At 35.9% G+C, this 18657-nt stretch overlaps 1 protein-coding gene across 1 annotated transcript in view; it reads left to right on the top strand.

Moving 5' to 3' along the window:
• The window catches only part of LOC306879521 (P protein-like), a gene marked incomplete at both ends in the record, with an annotated part of 102062 nt that overhangs the window by 42742 nt on the left and 40663 nt on the right, over positions 1 to 18657 (top strand). Inside the window, 6 exons of the mRNA XM_079432526.1 lie at positions 2165 to 2312; positions 3073 to 3130; positions 3870 to 3978; positions 11340 to 11467; positions 12905 to 12964; positions 14882 to 14986. Coding sequence (XP_079288652.1) covers positions 2165 to 2312; positions 3073 to 3130; positions 3870 to 3978; positions 11340 to 11467; positions 12905 to 12964; positions 14882 to 14986 — 608 coding nt within the window. The remainder of the gene's footprint in view (positions 1 to 2164; positions 2313 to 3072; positions 3131 to 3869; positions 3979 to 11339; positions 11468 to 12904; positions 12965 to 14881; positions 14987 to 18657) is intronic.

Consider the following 18657-nt stretch of genomic DNA (forward strand, 5'->3'; position numbering starts at 1 on the left):
GCCACCGTAGTGTTTGGTCTTTTTATTCCATTATTTTTGTGTAAATAAATAGGCAAAATAATCAGACGAGTCTTCTTCCTCCAGTTGTCAACTTCTCTCTACAGATGGCCATTAGCCTCTTGAGCAGCTGCTCCCTCTGCTCCACAGAGACCAACTCCTCACATCTCCTGTACACCTCCACACCTGAGCTCTCCTTCACACACCTGACAGTATGACAATAGCTCCTTTATAATAAACCACTCATTTTAGTCATTCACAGGCTGAAATCAGGCTCTGGGGTTCCCAGAGAGGTTTTCACCATACCCATAAATAAGAATAAGAGGAAAACACAAAGCCTTTTTCTAACACCAAGTTGTGTTCTTTTTTGAAAGTTCTAAGAGTCACACAGTGGTTGATCATCCGGTTGACTTGTTAATATGTCAAATAGATAAACTAGTGGTTTTTCTCCCCATTCTTGTTTTTGATTGACTGTAAAAATGTAAATGTAAATTTGTAAATAAAACAAAGATTATTGGAGTTCATTTTCCAAAAATAAATACAAAATTAATTAAATGAATAATAAATTAATTATTAAATACAATTCCAGACTTACTACTTCAAAATGTCATTTTTTTATTCAGTGTGTTACTTGCCATTTCTTTGTAATTATTTGTGAAATTTACAAGGAATTTCTGAGTGAAAATTATTTTTCTTTATTTTTCTTTTGGCAAAGTACTACTGCTCTAGGTTGCGTGAATGGATGCTGCACAACTTAATTACATATATGAATGATTTTTTTTGTGCCTGTCATTTTAAAGATACAACAAGATGAGAGACAAACAAGAAGACATGAGGGCACACTTTATATGTTCTCACACACCATTGGCCTTTGCCCACTGTGAGGATTGTTTTCCCTTTGAGATATCATCCGCATGGGGACTAGCACCATCCAGAATGCCAATCTTCCCCTCCGTTTGGTGTTTATTGGGCTTTCGGGTGGCTAACACAATGAGAGAGTGCTAGTCAGTGTTGAGCTGATGCAAAGTCTTAGAACTCTGCTCTGTAAGGAACAGGAACTTAAATGATCGGCGCATGCTGCGTCTGGAACGAAAGACCTCCACAAGGCCTGATGGTGACCACTCAATGCCAGTCCAATTTCTAATTCTGTAAAGCCTTAAGTCCCCACAGAGCCTCACTTTTTCAAAAAATCAAACCTGCTGTGCGGCTGATACAGTTTTCCAGGCCCTCGGCATGATGCATTACTGTGTCGATTGGGATCAGCATGTTTTTTCTATGTCAATTAGCTTCTGGGAAGCTTTCCTAGAAGCCTCCCCATCATGCTGAAGGACTAGTGCAAAACCTTGCCTCTCCTATCTCTTGCTTTCTTCCCTTCTCAATATTTTTTATTTCCTTACCTTTTCCATTTATTTAGTAATTACCTAGCTTGTGCTTCATCTATCCATCCATCCATCTGTTATTTTTTATTTATCTGTCTATTTTATTTATTTCTTTTTTTGCCTACTTTATATGACTGCTAATTTATTGCACATTTTGAAACAATTGTTTGGAAATCTGTCACTAAATTTACACTTGGTATGAGTCTGTGTTACTACATAATTACATAATTACAATCATGGTGTGATAGCACTGTTTTATATACTTAATTTACAGTTAATTAAGGGTCAGCTATGAGACATATAAAGGTATTGAAGTCAAACTTAAGTCTTACATATTTGGGGCTTTTTTGATCAAATCAAACCTTTATTTTAACTGTTATCACTCCATTGAAAATTGTATTTGTTATTGTTTTTTGGTCTGATTTGGTCACAGAATTAAAAAAAAACTATTGAGATTGGCCTGTCTGCGTTCTATGTCTACTAAATTAAGTTATACAATTAATGGGCATTCGTAGTGACTACAGACATTTCAAAGATGTTTGAGGTCAAATTTCAAAGATTTAGACTAAAAATATTCTGAATAAATGAACGAACAAAAGTGTTACAATTACTTTATTATTATTTTTTCTGCATTGACTCTGTTTGACCATAAATCTCTATCTTTGATAGTTCTTGTTATCTGTTTCTTCCTGGTTTTTTGGAATAGATTTGAAAATGTTATCTTAACTCGTATTTGTCTGTTCTACAGCTGAACCCTTTATCTTGTCCCGATTTGTGTCGCCCTGCAGAACTGAAGCATGAGATTCTGGTGTGGAGGCAGACAGCCCATCGCATTAACCCTGCCAGCCGAGAGGAGACTGCTGTCAAATGTCTTCTTATGCAGAAGGTGCTCAATCTGGAAAGCCTCCTGCGCAAGAAGCTCAAGACCTTCCAGAGGTGCCACACTCATGCTCAATCCGTTCTTTTCCTTGTCTGCCTGGTTAAAATACAAGCAGTTTGTCTACACCGTGCATGGTGTTTAAAACCATGGATGTATGTTGAATATAAGTGGGTTTTTGTTGCACTTTTTTTCTCAAATTTGTTGTCTAAATGTCATGAGGATAAAAGTGGAAACAAATTAGGCTACACTTACAAGATGCAATCTCAAGCCTTAAAATCTTTAATCTTTTTCATATTGCGTTAAGTGTTAAGATGAGTGTCTTTCTTGGTATGAGGTCACTTGAAAACACCCTATTAGGTCCAAAATATATCCATTCCCACTGCATGACACCTGTTGTGTCTGACGGCAGCACATACCCAGAAACCCAGGATGATAAATGAGAAATAATTAACCTGTAGAAAAGTAGGTAATTGTTCTCAATTGTGTCGGCTCTCTAAAGCTCTCGTAGAGAGCTGAAATTTTAATCATGCAGAATAATTTTGTTCTCAACAGTAGCCTGTTGTTATTTTTTTATTATTATTATAAATGCTTCTTTTAACTAAAGAAATTCGATTAGTTCTGCTTGTGGTTTTGTGGAGCTTGTGGTTTGCTTTGATGACAGATAAAATAATTACAGAAGCCATTTACAGCCTCACATGCTGAGTAGAAAAGGTTCGGGGTGACCACATGAAATCACCACTCCTACTCATTTGCAGGTGTCCATGCTGATTGAAAGGATGTATTAACACACTCTATTTTATTCCTTTATTTTCGTAGGCAAATATCACAGGAAGACAAAAACTGGGAGCACAATATTCAAGAGCTGCAGAAAAAGGTAAAACAAAGCTGCATTAACATGGCTTTGGTTCATTAAGTATTGTGCCTCACTGCTAACCCTGCCTTATGTTTCTGATGTTATTTTATTATATGATAAGGAACTTGACCAATTTCTTTGATTCCAGTGGAGTCATTTACAGTACAATACAGTACAGTACATTAGAACACCCAGGACCCTAATAATAATAACAATAATTTATTTATGTATGACAGCTGACACTGAATAGAACAATTGACAATTTTGAGATTGTATAAAAATCAGAAGTATTTAAATTTATATTTATTCATTAAGCAGATGCTTTTATCCAAAGTGACTTACAATTGAAAGTGTTTATAGTTTGTTTTCTAAATATCAATTGAAATTTGATGGTTTTATTCACTTGGCAGACAATAATTCACTACAAAAACACTTTGTGGTTGACACACACCATCTTTAGCATGTAATGTACTCTGGGTTATGTTTTTGATAAAATACTATTTATTGGAGTTTAATTGAATGCATGACCTTTGACGTCAATAACGAAAGATATGTTTCTAATTCCTGGTAAATGTTAACCTGTTAAGCTAACCGTACTGTATATGATTAGCATTGTAATATTTGCAATTTTGCTTTTTTTCACGGATATAAATGAATCGGAATAGGCCTGTGGATTGCAACTCAACAGCTGAGAAACATATGTATTTGGCGTGTTTCTTTCTCTCCTGTATCTAAGCATGTCTTTCTTGGTCCTTTACAGCACAGAATAACTGACAAAATCCTCCTGGTCAAGTGTCTGACTGTCCTTGGGGTGGTCATCTTTATGTTCTTCCTGAACTCTTTTGTCCCTGCCATACATCTGGATCTGGGTAAGTGGGAGACAAACAAGGACACAAATAATCAGGATTCATCCGTTTCTATTGCTGAACTGGCCCTGCTGTTTACATGCCTCACTGTATAATTATGAGGGCTTGTTTCCTCTGTTTGAGCAGAGGAAATGGAATCACAAGAATATCTCGCTATTTTTGAAATGATCAAAAATGTGCCAATTCCTCTACCATGGAGCAAATATTTCATTTTCTATGCATTATATTAGGGTTCATAGAATAAAATTAGAGAAACAAATGTTATTAGGCTAACCACTTTCTTCCATGATCTAATTGGTGTTTGTATGAATCTGTCAATGTGTAGATGTCGTAATTGTTTGCAGCTGGGCTTTAAATGCAGAAAGAGACACAAACGCAAAACCATAACAATGAAGTAACGTGAGATTAAACAAGGCGGCTAGTATTACTCGACCTAAAATTAGTCTGTTTTATTTTTTTTCTGTATTTTGTCTTTCTGCCACACAGGCTTTCATTTTGCTCTATCTTGGTCGAACTGGTTTATGGATGTGTTTATTATGCAGTGAATGAGATGTCAATTACAGATGTAAATGAGATCGAGAACTTCACCAAACGCTATTAGTGAGTTGGTCAATCAGAGAAAGCCAGCATTGCAGCTCGCTGAGGTTGTATTGTTTGGGTCTGATTGTGTATTGATAATCAATTCTCATTTGTGGACAGTTTGATCTTGTGGAAAGATGACACATGAATATTATTTTCTAAGTAATCATGTCTCATCTATTCGTACATACAAAATCTTTTTTTATTTGTTGTCTTCCACAGCTGTGTACTTAATTAATTGGCAATGATTGCAAAAAAATTATCACTGTACATTACCATATGCAAAAAACGGTGTGGTTCTGCTTTCAAATTCTCCTCAGTGCCTCGTTCTGAACAAAACCAGGGTCGGCCAGTATGGGCTGCAAATGACTGTCATTAGACTTTTATTAGGTTGACACACCACCACTCCATTTGACCTTTGATATTGATTATTTAATCATGGATGAGGATACAGTGCGCCTGCTGGAGGGCAATGAAGCACACAGGATGCGCTGCACTCCACGTGTCTTTCCAACAAAAAGCACATTCCTGACAATTAAGTGATTCTTAAGCCCCGAGACCATCCATTTCCCAGAAAAATTATGTAATTACAGTTTGATTCTGCTATAACTGACTGGTGAACATTTAGCACATTTCTGTGAACAATACAAGCAGTAACAGTGCATCCGGGAGTTTTCTTGATTTTTTTTAGGTCACTGAAAAGCTGTTAAGAGATAAAAAAATAAAATAAAAAAAAGGCTCTGAAAGGTAATTTCTTTAGGTCCATAAAACATTTCACGTGTAGGTCGTAACAGATTTCCAAGGAAATATCAATAATTTTCTCAGTGTGAGACTTTAATCTGAAAGTAAAGATATTTTCCTGCCCAAAAAATCCAGAGGTTGATAGAAAACAAGCAACATTTAACATTTGACTTAAAAAAACTTACTTGTTTGCTTATGTAGTTAAAATTCAGCAGTTCTGCTTCAAGTTGCTGATTGATTTGGTAGTGGTCCCAAAATATACAGACACCTAGTGGCATGGATACAGATAGAATAAAGCATGAACAAAAATGTTGACAACTCTGTTCATATAGTAAGCCATGATTAATTTATTCCACAAGTGAAATGTTCGATAACAGGAATTTTCTGAGAAAATGAGAACACTTTAACCCCCATGAGGCGATGCTCCATGTGAATTAAGCAGCTTTATTATCTTTATTATTATGAATATGTCTTTATGAGTCACAAGTCTTTATCTCATGTGAATGTGTTTTAAACCATTTTGTTTTTGAAGATGCTATGAAATTTTGGCGTCTTCTCTGTTTGAAACATAAAATAGCAAAATTATTTCTTTGCATGGGTTATGCTTTGGCACTGCTCCTCTGCAGAACGGTTTGAGGTATGCATGTTGATTTGTTCATTTTTAACCAAAATCTCTTCTGTAGTGCACTTCAAAACAATATTCATTTATTTAGGGGTAAAACGTTTTAAACGAGGAAACGATTACATTTAAGATCTGGACCACATGCATATTAAATATTGCTAATGTAACTCATCTCTTGATATGGTCATTTATTTATGAATAAATAAGTTAAAATCCATACATAATTTATCTCCTGGGCAGCACAAAAGCTGTACCACCAAATAATGAATGAGGAAACAGAGGAAGATTAATCAAAGTAGAACACACAAAACAGCTAGTTTAAAACGGGAAGCAAATCAAAAGTTCCTATTTTGGACTTAGTGTTAATTTGTGACAAAAAAGGACTTCATACAGAGTTTGTATGTGTGTGTGTTTGTGCCATCCAAATTTTTGAGAAAAGATGCACAGTGTCCATAAATATTGGGACATCGACACAATTCTAACATTTTTGGCTCTATACACCACCACAATGGATTTCAAATGAAATGAACCAGTTCCACTGGCAGCCATACATGCCCACGCCATGACACTACCACCACCATGCTTCACTGATGAGGTGGTATGCTTAGGATCATGAGCAGTTCCTTTCCTTCTCCATACTCTTCTCTTCCCATCACTCTGGTACAAGTTGATCTTGGTCTCATCTGTCCATAGGATGTTGTTCCAGAACTGTGAAGGCTTTTTTAGATGTCGTTTGGCAAACTCTAATCTGGCCTTCCTGTTTTTGAGGCTCACCAATGGTTTACATCGTGTGGTGAACCCTCTGTATTCACTCTGGTGAAGTCTTCTCTTGATTGTTGACTTTGACACACATACACCTACCTCCTGGAGAGTGTTCTTGATCTGGCCAACTGTTGTGAAGGGTGTTTTCTTCACCAGGGAAAGAATTCTTCGGTCTTCCGGGTCTTTTGGTGTTGCTGAGCTCACTGGTGCGTTCTTTCTTTTTAAGAATGTTCCAAATTTGGCCACGCCTAATGTTTTTGCTATCTCTCTGATGGGTTTGTTTTGTTTTTTCAGCCTAATGATGGCTTGCTTCACTGATAGTGACAGCTCTTTGGATCTCATCTTGACAGTTGACAGCAACAGATTCCAAATGCAAATAGCACACTTGAAATTAACTCTGGACCTTTTATCTGCTCATTGTAATTGGGATAATGAGGGAATAACACACACCTGGCCATGGAACAGCTGAGAAGCCAATTGTCCCATTCCTTTTGGTCCCTTAACAAGTGGGAGGCACATATGCAAACTGTTGTAATTCCTACACCGTTCACCTGATTTGGATGTAAATACAAATCAAAGTAAAGCTGACAGTCTGCAGTTAAAGCACATCTTGTTCGTTTCATTTGAAATCCATTGTGGTGGTGTATAGAGCCAAAAATGTTAGAATTGTGTCGATGTCCCAATATTTATGGACCTGACTGTATGTGTATATATATATATATATATATATATATATATATATATATATATGTATATGTATATGTAATATTTTGTTGTATATGTAATGTTTTGTTGCACCCTAAAGCCCCTTTAATATCTCAAAAAAACATGCTTATAATTTAAGTATCAGACTAATACTTCTTGACTTCTAATCTTATGAGAGGCAAAACAAACTTTATAATCACAGTTTTAAAGAGATTAAAGCTTCATTATTTCCTTTCTCCTGGGTTTTCATTAGATCTGAGGATATTCAAAGACTCTGAAGGGAAAACAGGAGCTTAATTTTGGTATTACTTTATAATTTTTGTAATTATGTTTACATATACATATTTAGGGTATCAACCAAACAAGAGGGGCATAACAGATATTTGAATTACATCACTTATATTAGTGAGTCGCACTTTCATTTTTACAATTCAATTTAAACTTCCATCAATACATTTCCACCAACTCCATCCTGATTTGCGAAAATCCACTTTTTAAATTAATTTTGTCTTCCATCATTCAGCTAACACTTGACAATAGTTATGGTACACACATATTTATACACTTATTTATCTAACACACACATACTTAGTCTACATTTCAATTGCACATAATATACCTGTACATACAAAACTGCCTACTGTTATATACCTGTACATACAATTGTCAATTTGTATATTGTTATTCCTCATTTACTTGTTCTTTTTAATTCTTTTTATTATCTGTGTTTTTTGTTCTATCGCTGTCATTCTGTTGCATTAGCTTCTGTCATGAAAACAAATTCCTCGAATGCGTAAACATACCTGGCAATAAAGCTCATTCTGATTCTGATATTCTGAACACCATTGCTTTTAAGATCTTTACCTCGTTTAAACCATCTTTACATTAATATATTCTCTTCCACAATTACAGTACATCTATGTCCTCTGTGTGACTGAAGCTGATTCTTTCTCTGTCTACTTCTGTTCTTTCGCTTCCTGTCTTTGGCTCTTCTTCTGTTCGTCCTTCTCATTCCTTGTTAAATGATTTCCCACGGGCAATCTTCAGCACTCACCTGTTTAATCAAATTTTGCTAGTATTGGAAGCACACTGTCACCCTCTCTACTATGATTTATAGTGTATCCATTTGTTGCAGCGTTGGTTATACAGTAATCCCTAAAGTATGTGTGCATGCATATGTTGTGTTTTGTGCTAAATTTGGGAAGCTTGAATAGTAACTATTTGACCATTGTCCATCTTATTTTAATGGAGGCACTTCACTCACTGGCATCGCTGGCTGAAGTCCAAAGCCCCTGATGGCTAAAAGGAAACCTGGTGGAAATGGGGTCTTTAGATAATTGCTCAGTAATTTGTTATCCTGCTTTGAGTGGGTTGGATTTGTCTGCTGTTAAAATAATAGTGAGAAGGTTCATCCTTTCATGATTGTGAAGTTTATGCAGGCTAATAATGAAATAAAAATAAACAAGAAAAGTCTCTTCCCAACTATTCCTTTGTTTTTGGAGGAAAGTTGTCACTCACAATTGTCCTTTCTGGCTTAAATTCACAGAGCCCTGGGACAAAATGTTTATGGAAGGCCCCACTTTTCTGGGCCCAAGCACTGGTTTTGGCAAATGATTTTACATCAAGCTGACGCTCCAAAACAGTTGTTTATCTTTATATATATATATATAAAAAAAAATTTTGTTGGTATTTTCATGTTGCCACATACTTTTTGCTAACTTTTGCTACAGTAAACACGTCACTTCAGAAAACTTGTGCACATCCCTATTAATAGTCCTAGTATTATATGTAGCTAGTGTTGTTGTAATGCTTAAATACAACAATTAATTTTAAATGACCCAATAAATTAGCTAAATCATTCTTACTATTTGGGATTTAAGAGAAGTCTGGTGCTATCGTAACTTTACAATGATTTATAAGAAGAAAAAAAATAATAATAATTTTGGGGAATACAACATATTCTTAACTTTTTTTTTTCTTAAGTTAAAAAATAAGAAGAAAATGTCAGTTAAGAAAACTTTTTTTCTTAAGAATGTTTCATGAACCTGGCCCCTGGTTCCTGATTGTGCACTCCAGATGAAAGCACGTGTGTTATTATATGAAAAATAAATATAATTTCGACCCCAAAGCTTTGATAGTGTGGGGTGTACAGTACGTGAGGTAGTCTGCTCAACACATGCTGCTTCAAAGACTGAACTCACTAAGTCCTCACTATGTGTAGTCCTCACATATTATCTGGATGCTACGATGAATGTCCAGTAAAATGGTGCTCCAGTAAAACACAACCTAGTGAAGATAATCCACTACCTGCACTTATGTACATTTCTAACTCTGATTTTACTGCTTGTAAATGTTTCTCCCAGTGTGTAAGTATACATTAAGTGGGCTAATGGCTTCTGTTTGTTTGTTGTAACATTTGCAGGCGGTCATTTATGTTTTTTGTTCTTTTTTGAAATCGTCAATGTCAGTTGCATGTAATACGCAGGTCCAGAATAAAGCCTGTTTTTCTGTGGCTATTATAGTAAAGGTCAGAGGCTGAGATGTGATGCATTAGTTGTGCACGGTCTTGATGTCTAAATGGCACACTCATTATGATGGACTTCTACCACCACATCTGATGGAGCAGTATAACGCTGGTCCGCTTCCTGCTGTATTATCCGCCTCACTTTAGTGACTCGTACATTTTGTTCCTGACATGCTGCGTATGTTTTTAATCCCAGAGGCTTCTGGGAAACAGTACATAACCTAATCAGCAGTAAAATGTCTGGCAATATTTCTTGACAGCATGCACAATGTTCACAGCAGCTAATGCCCTTTTATATTTCACCTCTAGTTTTCAGAGATATTTTAGATTGATATCACAATAACATCTGAGTGGATTAAAATAAACTTTGGTACGGGTTGATTTTTATTTTGCTAATATTTATTGAACAGAGAACAGGGAATGTTCACATAAAATTGAAGATTTAGGCATCATTTACTTAGCAAGCCTCCATTCAGTTGAACAAAAATTGACGTTAAAGACTTTAATTAATTTCTATTTCAAATAAATGCTGTTCTTTTGAATTTTCTGTTCATCAAATAATCCTGAAAAATGTATTGTCCCTTTTCCACAAAAATATTAAGCAGCACAATTATTTTCAACAGTAATAATAATTACAAATGTTTCTGAAGACTGGAGTAATGGCTGCTGAAAATTCAGCTTTTCCATCACAAGAATAAATACCATTAAAAATATATATTTGACAAGTTATTTAAAATCATTATTAATATTTCACAATACTACTGATTTTACTCTGTTTTTGATCAAATAAATGCAGCCTTGGTGAGCATAAGAGACTTCTCAAACATAAAAAAGCATACAGAATTAATTATAAAAGCATACAGAATTTATTACTATGATCTCCTCTCTCAGGGAAACTGGCACTTTTATGTTCTGTTATCTCTGTTGTAGTTGCGATTCCCATCATTTATTTAGACTGAGGTTCTTAGATCAGTGTCGGACACATCACAGAAGCCTTTAATGAAGACTATCCAGTAACTGGCTTATTATTCTTATGCCCTGACAGCCCATAGTCCATTGTGGCATTGCAGACTACCTGTGGTGTCAGTGTATCGATGTGCAGAGCGATTATGAGTCTGTTTGTGGGGTGGCTGGACTGTGTTTCTAATTGAATGCCGCTGTTTGTTCTCTCTCCCGCTGAATGGTTTTTTGTGTGAGTGGAATGCCAGATTTAGGACCGCTGTGGTCGGCTGATGAGAAAGTGTTTGTGGTCATGGGAAGGCAAGATAAATAGAGACATAACATATGATTGATGCATTGCATTAACCACCGGTTGGCTGTTTTCCAGGATTCCATTATCTTAACACCTTTACGTGCAACAACAGGAAATCAAATGTTCGTGTGAACAGTGTTCTTGGTTGTTTTCCAGTGATGTACTGTTTTGTCCCTCAGGTTGGATCGCTATCTTGGGGGCTCTGTGGTTACTGGTGTTGGCTGACATTCAGGACTTCGAGATCATACTTCACAGAGTGGAATGGGCCACCCTGTTGTTCTTCGCTGCTCTGTTTGTGCTTATGGAGGTATGCTAATGCTCAACAAACACCCACATATCCCAATGTTCTGCCATCTATTACATCACAGTCATGGCTAGTCATTGTTTACCAAGATCAGTTTAACTGGTCACCGGCCCATGTTGTGTTTTGGATGCTGGTTCGGAGCCTGTCACGCCTCAAACGTGCCCCCTCAAATGTATTTTTTTAATGCAACCAAAAAATGCAATGCAATAAAATAAAATAAAAAATTGAATTCCCCTAAAATATGATTTAAAAAGTAGTGCTGTCAAATGATTAATCGCGATTAATCACATCCAAAATAAAAGTTTTTATTTACATAATATATCTGTGTGTACTGTGTATATTTATTATGTATACAGTATATCAATACACACACATACAGTATATATTTTGGAAATATTTACATGTAAATATTTATATTCATATCATTTATATTATATATAAATATATTTAATGTATAAACGTAAGATATTTTTCTTAAATATATACATGCATGGGTGTGTATTTATATACATTATAAATATACACAGTACACACAGATATATTATGTGAACAAAAACTATTATTTTGGATGCGATTAATCACAATTAATTGTTTGACAGCACTATTAAAAAGATTTATATTAGACTTGTATTAACTCTAAATTAATTTGCACAATTATTGTAAAAACATGTTCTACTTCTTTTTTTATTAAATCTATTTCAAATTTTATTCACACATACATTTACATGTGTCTGTTTTTTATATTTACACACACTTTTTTAAGTGTGAAAAAATAAAAAATGTATTGTTATAGAAGACAAAATATTTAAAGTGCATTGTCATGAAAGATATATATAATAGTGTATTATTATGCATCTGCTTAATACATTTTTTTATTATATATCTGTATCTATTTTTGTTATTTTCCCCCTGAATTTAATGTGTTTTTTTGGAAAAATTGCATCGTTATAGAGAACCAAATATTTAAAGTGCATTTTCATGAAAGATAAAATATTAATAGTGTATTTAACAGCGCATTGTTATGTTTATTTTTATTTATCACATTAATAAATAAAGAAGGAGAAAGAGGGCGACTTAGAGACTGGGAGTCTAAGTTAGGAGAAAGTGAGCATGTCAGCAGCAGAAATGCTAGGTTTGCTGTTTGTGTTGGTTTAATCCTTTGTTTTGTTAGCAGGACAGTATTCACACAGGGAAGCCCACCCCTTGGGCCCAGTGGGAAGCTTAATTCTGCTCCAAGATAAACTGTTTGCCCTCTATAGCAGAGCCAACATTCACAATCACTCATACCAGTGTGCACCGCAAGCAGCGAGACAAAAATTTATGAATACTGATATCCCACTTCCATTGTTTAAAAGATGGAAAATCAGAGCTATCAGGTTAAATGTCTGTTGTTTTGGTTTCTGGTCTATGGCTTGATTTTCTCTTTGGTGTGTTTTTAAGGCCCTAGCCCATCTGCAGCTCATCGACTACATTGGGGAACAGACAGCAGTGTTGATAAAAGTGAGTATTTGCTCCAGAAGTATTTGATATTTGATATTTGGGGTGATTTCACTTGGAATTTATATTAGTATGGGCTGTCTGTGTTGCTCTGGTGCACGACTCACTAAAGGTGTTATGCAATCAGCATAAAATCTATCCCAAAAAGTGGTGTTAAATCTTGGGTGATACGATCACAAGTGGGAAGGCGACACATGCTGTTTACACCTTGATGTAACATTTCTCAGATGTATCTCCTGTGACCACTTGTGATCAGATTTTGAGGGGAAGGTCTGTTTCTGCCTTAGAGTAAAAGCATATTGTAAAAATAAAAATAAGAAGATAGTCATTGTAAGTCACATGGTAAGATATGATGTTTAAACAGCTAAATATAGTTTGAAATTTGTGAAATATAAGGTCATTGTGAGATAAAAAGTTACTTTTTATGATATAAAATCACATTTTAAAATAAAAAGTTGCAATTACCTTTTTATTTACATAGTCCTTCACTGTTGTCCGAGGTCTGCATTTTATGTAAAAATCCCATTCATTTTAGGGTTGATTTTTTATGCTAACTTATTCAGTGAGCTGCAGTACAAGGCTGTTAACTGATAACTGAATCGCAATAAGCAAATTGTGAGAAAACAATTCTTTATTGCCTGCCCACTGCCCATGAACCACTGCAAATGACACAGAATTTGTATCCCTACTCTTTAACTACTGTGCACTCATAAAAATAAGTTCCAAAAGGGGGGTTGGATGCAATAGAAGAGCAATAGATATTTTGGGTCCCAAAGAACCTTTTTGTGAACTGTTCCTAAAATAACCATTTTTTTTTTAGTGTGAAGAATATTTGAATAATGAGAAGAAACATTTTCCACTAAAAAGAACATTTGTGCAATGGAAGGGTTCCATGGGACCATCAATGCAAAGGAAGATCTTTTATTTTTAAGAGTGTGTTTGTCTATTTTTCCTATTATCATTATCTTTAAGTTATTTTATATTTCTTCATTGTTTTTCAAATATATCTTGGCTTCATGGAGATGTAGTTAGAGCAGTTAGGTACACTCTTGTACCTTTGTCTTTTTGACAAATTTTCCAATACACTTTTCCTTTAAATTAAAGTGTGTAATGTTGTGATTGACCTCGCTGGTGGTTGATTTGGTTCATGGTTTATAACTCTTGAACAAAGACTTCAAAAAATCTCTGTTTTGCTCTATACATTGTTTCACACATGGACTGTAATTCTAAGAGTATGCATTTCCACACTTAAAATAAACAATGTAAACCAGCCAAATGAACCTCATTAATTAAATATTGTGGCTGGCTGAAATTATTATTGTCTTTGATCCAATAGTAGGTCTCTGTGGGCCATAAATACAGAGATTTCCACAGGCCTGGAAGTGTCCAGCTCTGCCTGGCTGGCGATCACACTCTGATAGACCCGTCAGCTTGTATTTGGTGTGTGGGCCTTTTACAATCACAGTAATTATTCATGACAGGTGCTGCTGTGGAGCTCAGATGCATTCAATCCAATCAGCAGCACCAGGACCCCCAAAATCTGACCATTAGATGAACAACCAAAGAGAGAAATAGTGTGGAAATGACTGAAATAAAAAGATGTTCTAATAAACAGCATTCCTGCATGCTAATAAAAAGGCTATCGTGCATTTTCACATACGTTATAGCTGGATTGAAAACAGTCATATGGTGAGAGTGTGTGTTTATTTCTGTTGTGTTGTGTTTCGGTTTATGAAAGCAACAGAGCGTGAAATAATGAATCCAATGTGACTGTGTCATGAACACATTGTCTGCGAAGCCTCCCCCCTTTGTGTTGGCATCTACGTGCCTTTATGAGACTGACAGAGAGAGGGTTTATGAGCATGTGTGTGTGTGTGTGTGTGTTTGGTTGTGACATTTTATTGTTATCTTCTCTCCCAGGCAGTGCCAGAGGAAGAGCGGTTGGCCATCGCCATCATTTTGGTCATGTGGGTCTCAGCACTGGCCTCCTCTCTTATAGACAACATTCCCTTCACTGCCACTATGGTAAGGAACTCGCTTACTCCTTCAAGCATTTTCACTCAAACAAAAAGATACGGTTAAAAAAAAAAGAGATAAAAATAACTCTATATCACACTCTAGTTTGTCTGACATCTTTCGTACACAGACCTTTTATTAGTACTTGACCTTTTAAAAAAAAATAATTTAAAGTTTGCATAAAGATATTGATTGAAACTAAATATAGGCTAATCAATGTTAAGAGTTTCATATTTTAAACATCATTTTTACTACCATTCAGAAGTCTAAAGTTTAATTTATTAAACTTCTTTTATAACAACTATTTTCTATACTAATATATATATAACTTAAATCATTATAATGAACCTTTAATTGCCTACATAGGTTAATAAGCGCTCGAGTCCAGGCATAAAGCTTGCCAAAGCGCATCGGCAGAAGTAATGATTATGAATGTGTCAGGGAAAAACAGTAATGAGGCTGTGTTAACATTTTAATAATTCATTGATAAACTAGTGCTTTCTTTGTTTTCAGATTATTAGAATATATAGATATATTTTTAATGTCTGTAAGGCAAAGTTTCACGCTCAAGTTCACAGAGACCGAGACGGCAGAAAGCGCATCATATTTGCTTTCATTATTTTACAAAAGCGCGGTATTGTGAGTGCACACAAATAGACGTATAGAGTCTTTACAGATTTGAAAGATGTATTACTCTTATCTAATCTGTATGACCAAAAATGACGGAGTATTTTAAGAGCAAGTGAGCGCACCAGCGCCTTCATCTATCCTGCAGTGAGCACTACTGTTCAGCTTCCACACTCCGCAAAGACACTTGAATTGCGCACATTTTTCTTGGTTAACTTTGAGCGGCCATATAAAGTTGCTAATACTTATATATTTCAGATGATAAGCTATATTTGAGGTCGATAAATGAAAGGCAAGCATTTGGATGCTGTAGCAAATCAGCTTAAAAGTGAGATGAACATAATTAATCATAATGGGTTGGTATCAATATATATTCATCTTCAGGAATTAACTGTAGCATTAATAGTACAATAAAATGATTTGTTCGGCCGCAGTACGGACAGTTTTAATCGTTTATTGACTCTAAAGAAAATTATTTCTCTGGCCACGAAAAATAATTTCCTCACTAATACATTGCTCATAGAGCATGTAACAAAACCAGAATGTTAAAGTGACCTTCTGTGAGCAGCAGACACAGACAACCAAGCGTGAATACATATGGATGTTTATTAAACTACACTACAGGGGAGCATGTAACATTGAACTAAACACAAACATACACACATTAAACATAGATGCCAACGCAACGAAGGCACGGAGAGAGAGAGAGAGAGAGAGAGAGAGAGAGAGAGAGAGAGAGAGAGAGCATAATGGCAGGATTTACACATCAGCTAAACACAACCTGTTAGAACCATCAAAGAATTACATCACCTTAATTAAAAAGGGGTCGAAGCCTAGAAGCGCATCTAAATAGTTAACAAGCAGTTACTTGCATATTGGTTTTGTTGGTGCTGAGTAAAGTGTCCTGGTGCATGTATAATGCGTAGATTCCTGATGAATTCCTTTAGGAGTGAAAGCTTTGTCATTCCAGCCACAGGTTGATTGGTCCGAAGTGAATCGCCAAAGTTACTGGACTTAAAACTGCTAGAAGCTCAGACTCCCCCAAAAGGGGAGTCGCAAGATTTTTAAGGTGATATGTGTGTCTCCAGGGCACCGAAAGTAAAGAGAAGACCTCGCCTTTTGGGTGTGGGAGACATTTTATCTGGTTTCCCTGTAACACCCATTTTGGTTAGTTTGACCAATAACAAGGCACATAGTTTCAGCAAGAAAGTGTTTCTTTGTCTCACTTGATACCTCATTTGCATGTTTTATGACTGTTCTGCTCACTCTGTGTAATTCTTTCCACAATACAGTAATAGTATGATGCATTTCACGATCTCACAGTGTATATCGTTGTTTGAGAAATAGTTTTTTCTGCGACTAATAAAATTTTGGTCGCCCAAGCCTCTTCTGGTTGACTAATGATTAGTCGACTATCAGGGGGCAGCCCTAATATACACTCACTGGCCACTTTATTAGGTACACCTTGCTAGTACCGGGTTGGACCCCCTTTTGCCTTCAGAACTGCCTTAATTTTTCGTGGCATTGATTCAACAAGGTTTTGGAAACATTTCTCAGAGATTTTGGTCCATATTGACATGATAGCATCACACAGTTGCTGCAGATTTGTCGGCTGCACATCCATGATGCAAATCTTCCGTGCCACCACATCCCAAAGGTGCTCTATTGGATTGAGATCGGGTGACTGTGGAGGCCATTTGAGTAAAGTGAACTCATTGTCATGTTCAAGAAACCAGTCTGAGATGATTTGAGCTTTGTGACATGGTGCATTATCCTGCTGGAAGTAGCCATCAGAAGATGGGTACACTGTAGTCATAAAGGGATGGACATGGTCAACAACAATACTCAGGTAGGCTGTGATGTTTAAACAATGCTCAATTGGTACTAAGGGGCCCAATGTGTGCCAAAGAAAATATCCCCCACACCATTACACCACCACCACCAGCCTGAACCGTTGAGGATCCATGCTTTCATGTTCTTTACGCCAAATTCTGACCCTACCATCTGAATGTCCACACAGCTGCCGCTCACTGGATATTTTCTCTTTTTCTGACCATTCTCTGTAAACCCTAGAGATGGTTGTGCGTGAAAATCCCAGTAGATCAGCAGTTTTTGAAATACTCAGACCAGCCCGTCTGGCACCCACAAACAATCCACGTTAAAAGTCACTTAAATCCCCTTTCTTCCCCATTCTGATGCTCGGTCTGAACTTCAGCAAGTCGTCTTCACCACATCTAGATGCCTAAATGCATTGAATTGCTGCCATGTGATTGGCTGATTAGCAATTTGTGTTACCAAGCATTTGAACTGGTGTACCTAATAAAGTGGCCGGTGAGTATATATGTATATATACAGGGTTTGAAATTAACACCCGCCAACCCGCCAAATGTGGGTAAAAATCAGCTGTGGCGGGTAACGTTGTCAAATCACTAGTCAATTTGGCGGGTTACTTTTCGGAAGTTATGCTCACTCATTAATGTCTTGGGGATGTTCATGCAAGCAAAATCTGCACAGGTTTAGCGCAAATACTGAACTCGTTAAATCACTGTTAATATATATATATACTGTATATATATATATATATATATATATATATATATACTGTATATATATATATATATATATATATATATACTGTATATATATATATATATATATATATATATATATATATATATATATATATATATATATGTCTCTATCTCCACTTAATCTTTAATATTTCTCCATTTCTTTAGGACAGAAATACCATAGCCACTGTAATTAAATGAATATGTGGACATCAAAACGTGTAAACTAGAGTGAGGGTTTGAGCTTTTATTCTAAAACCTTGATGTATTTTCCTGTGTTTGTGTAGATTTATAAATGATTTACCTTGCAAATCTAATGAAATGGCGCACGTTGTGTTCCCAGATGAACGTTATAATAAACCAAACTCACAACAACATGCAGAGATGGAGTTTATGACGCTCCACATGTGTATGAGAACAGTTTCTGTGGAGCTACTGTGAACGGAGCCGCTGTGAGACGCACGTACTTAACCTACACACATG

The sequence above is a fragment of the Barbus barbus genome (genome assembly GCF_936440315.1).
Source record: "Barbus barbus genome assembly, chromosome: 13".
Lineage (NCBI taxonomy): Eukaryota > Metazoa > Chordata > Actinopteri > Cypriniformes > Cyprinidae > Barbus > Barbus barbus.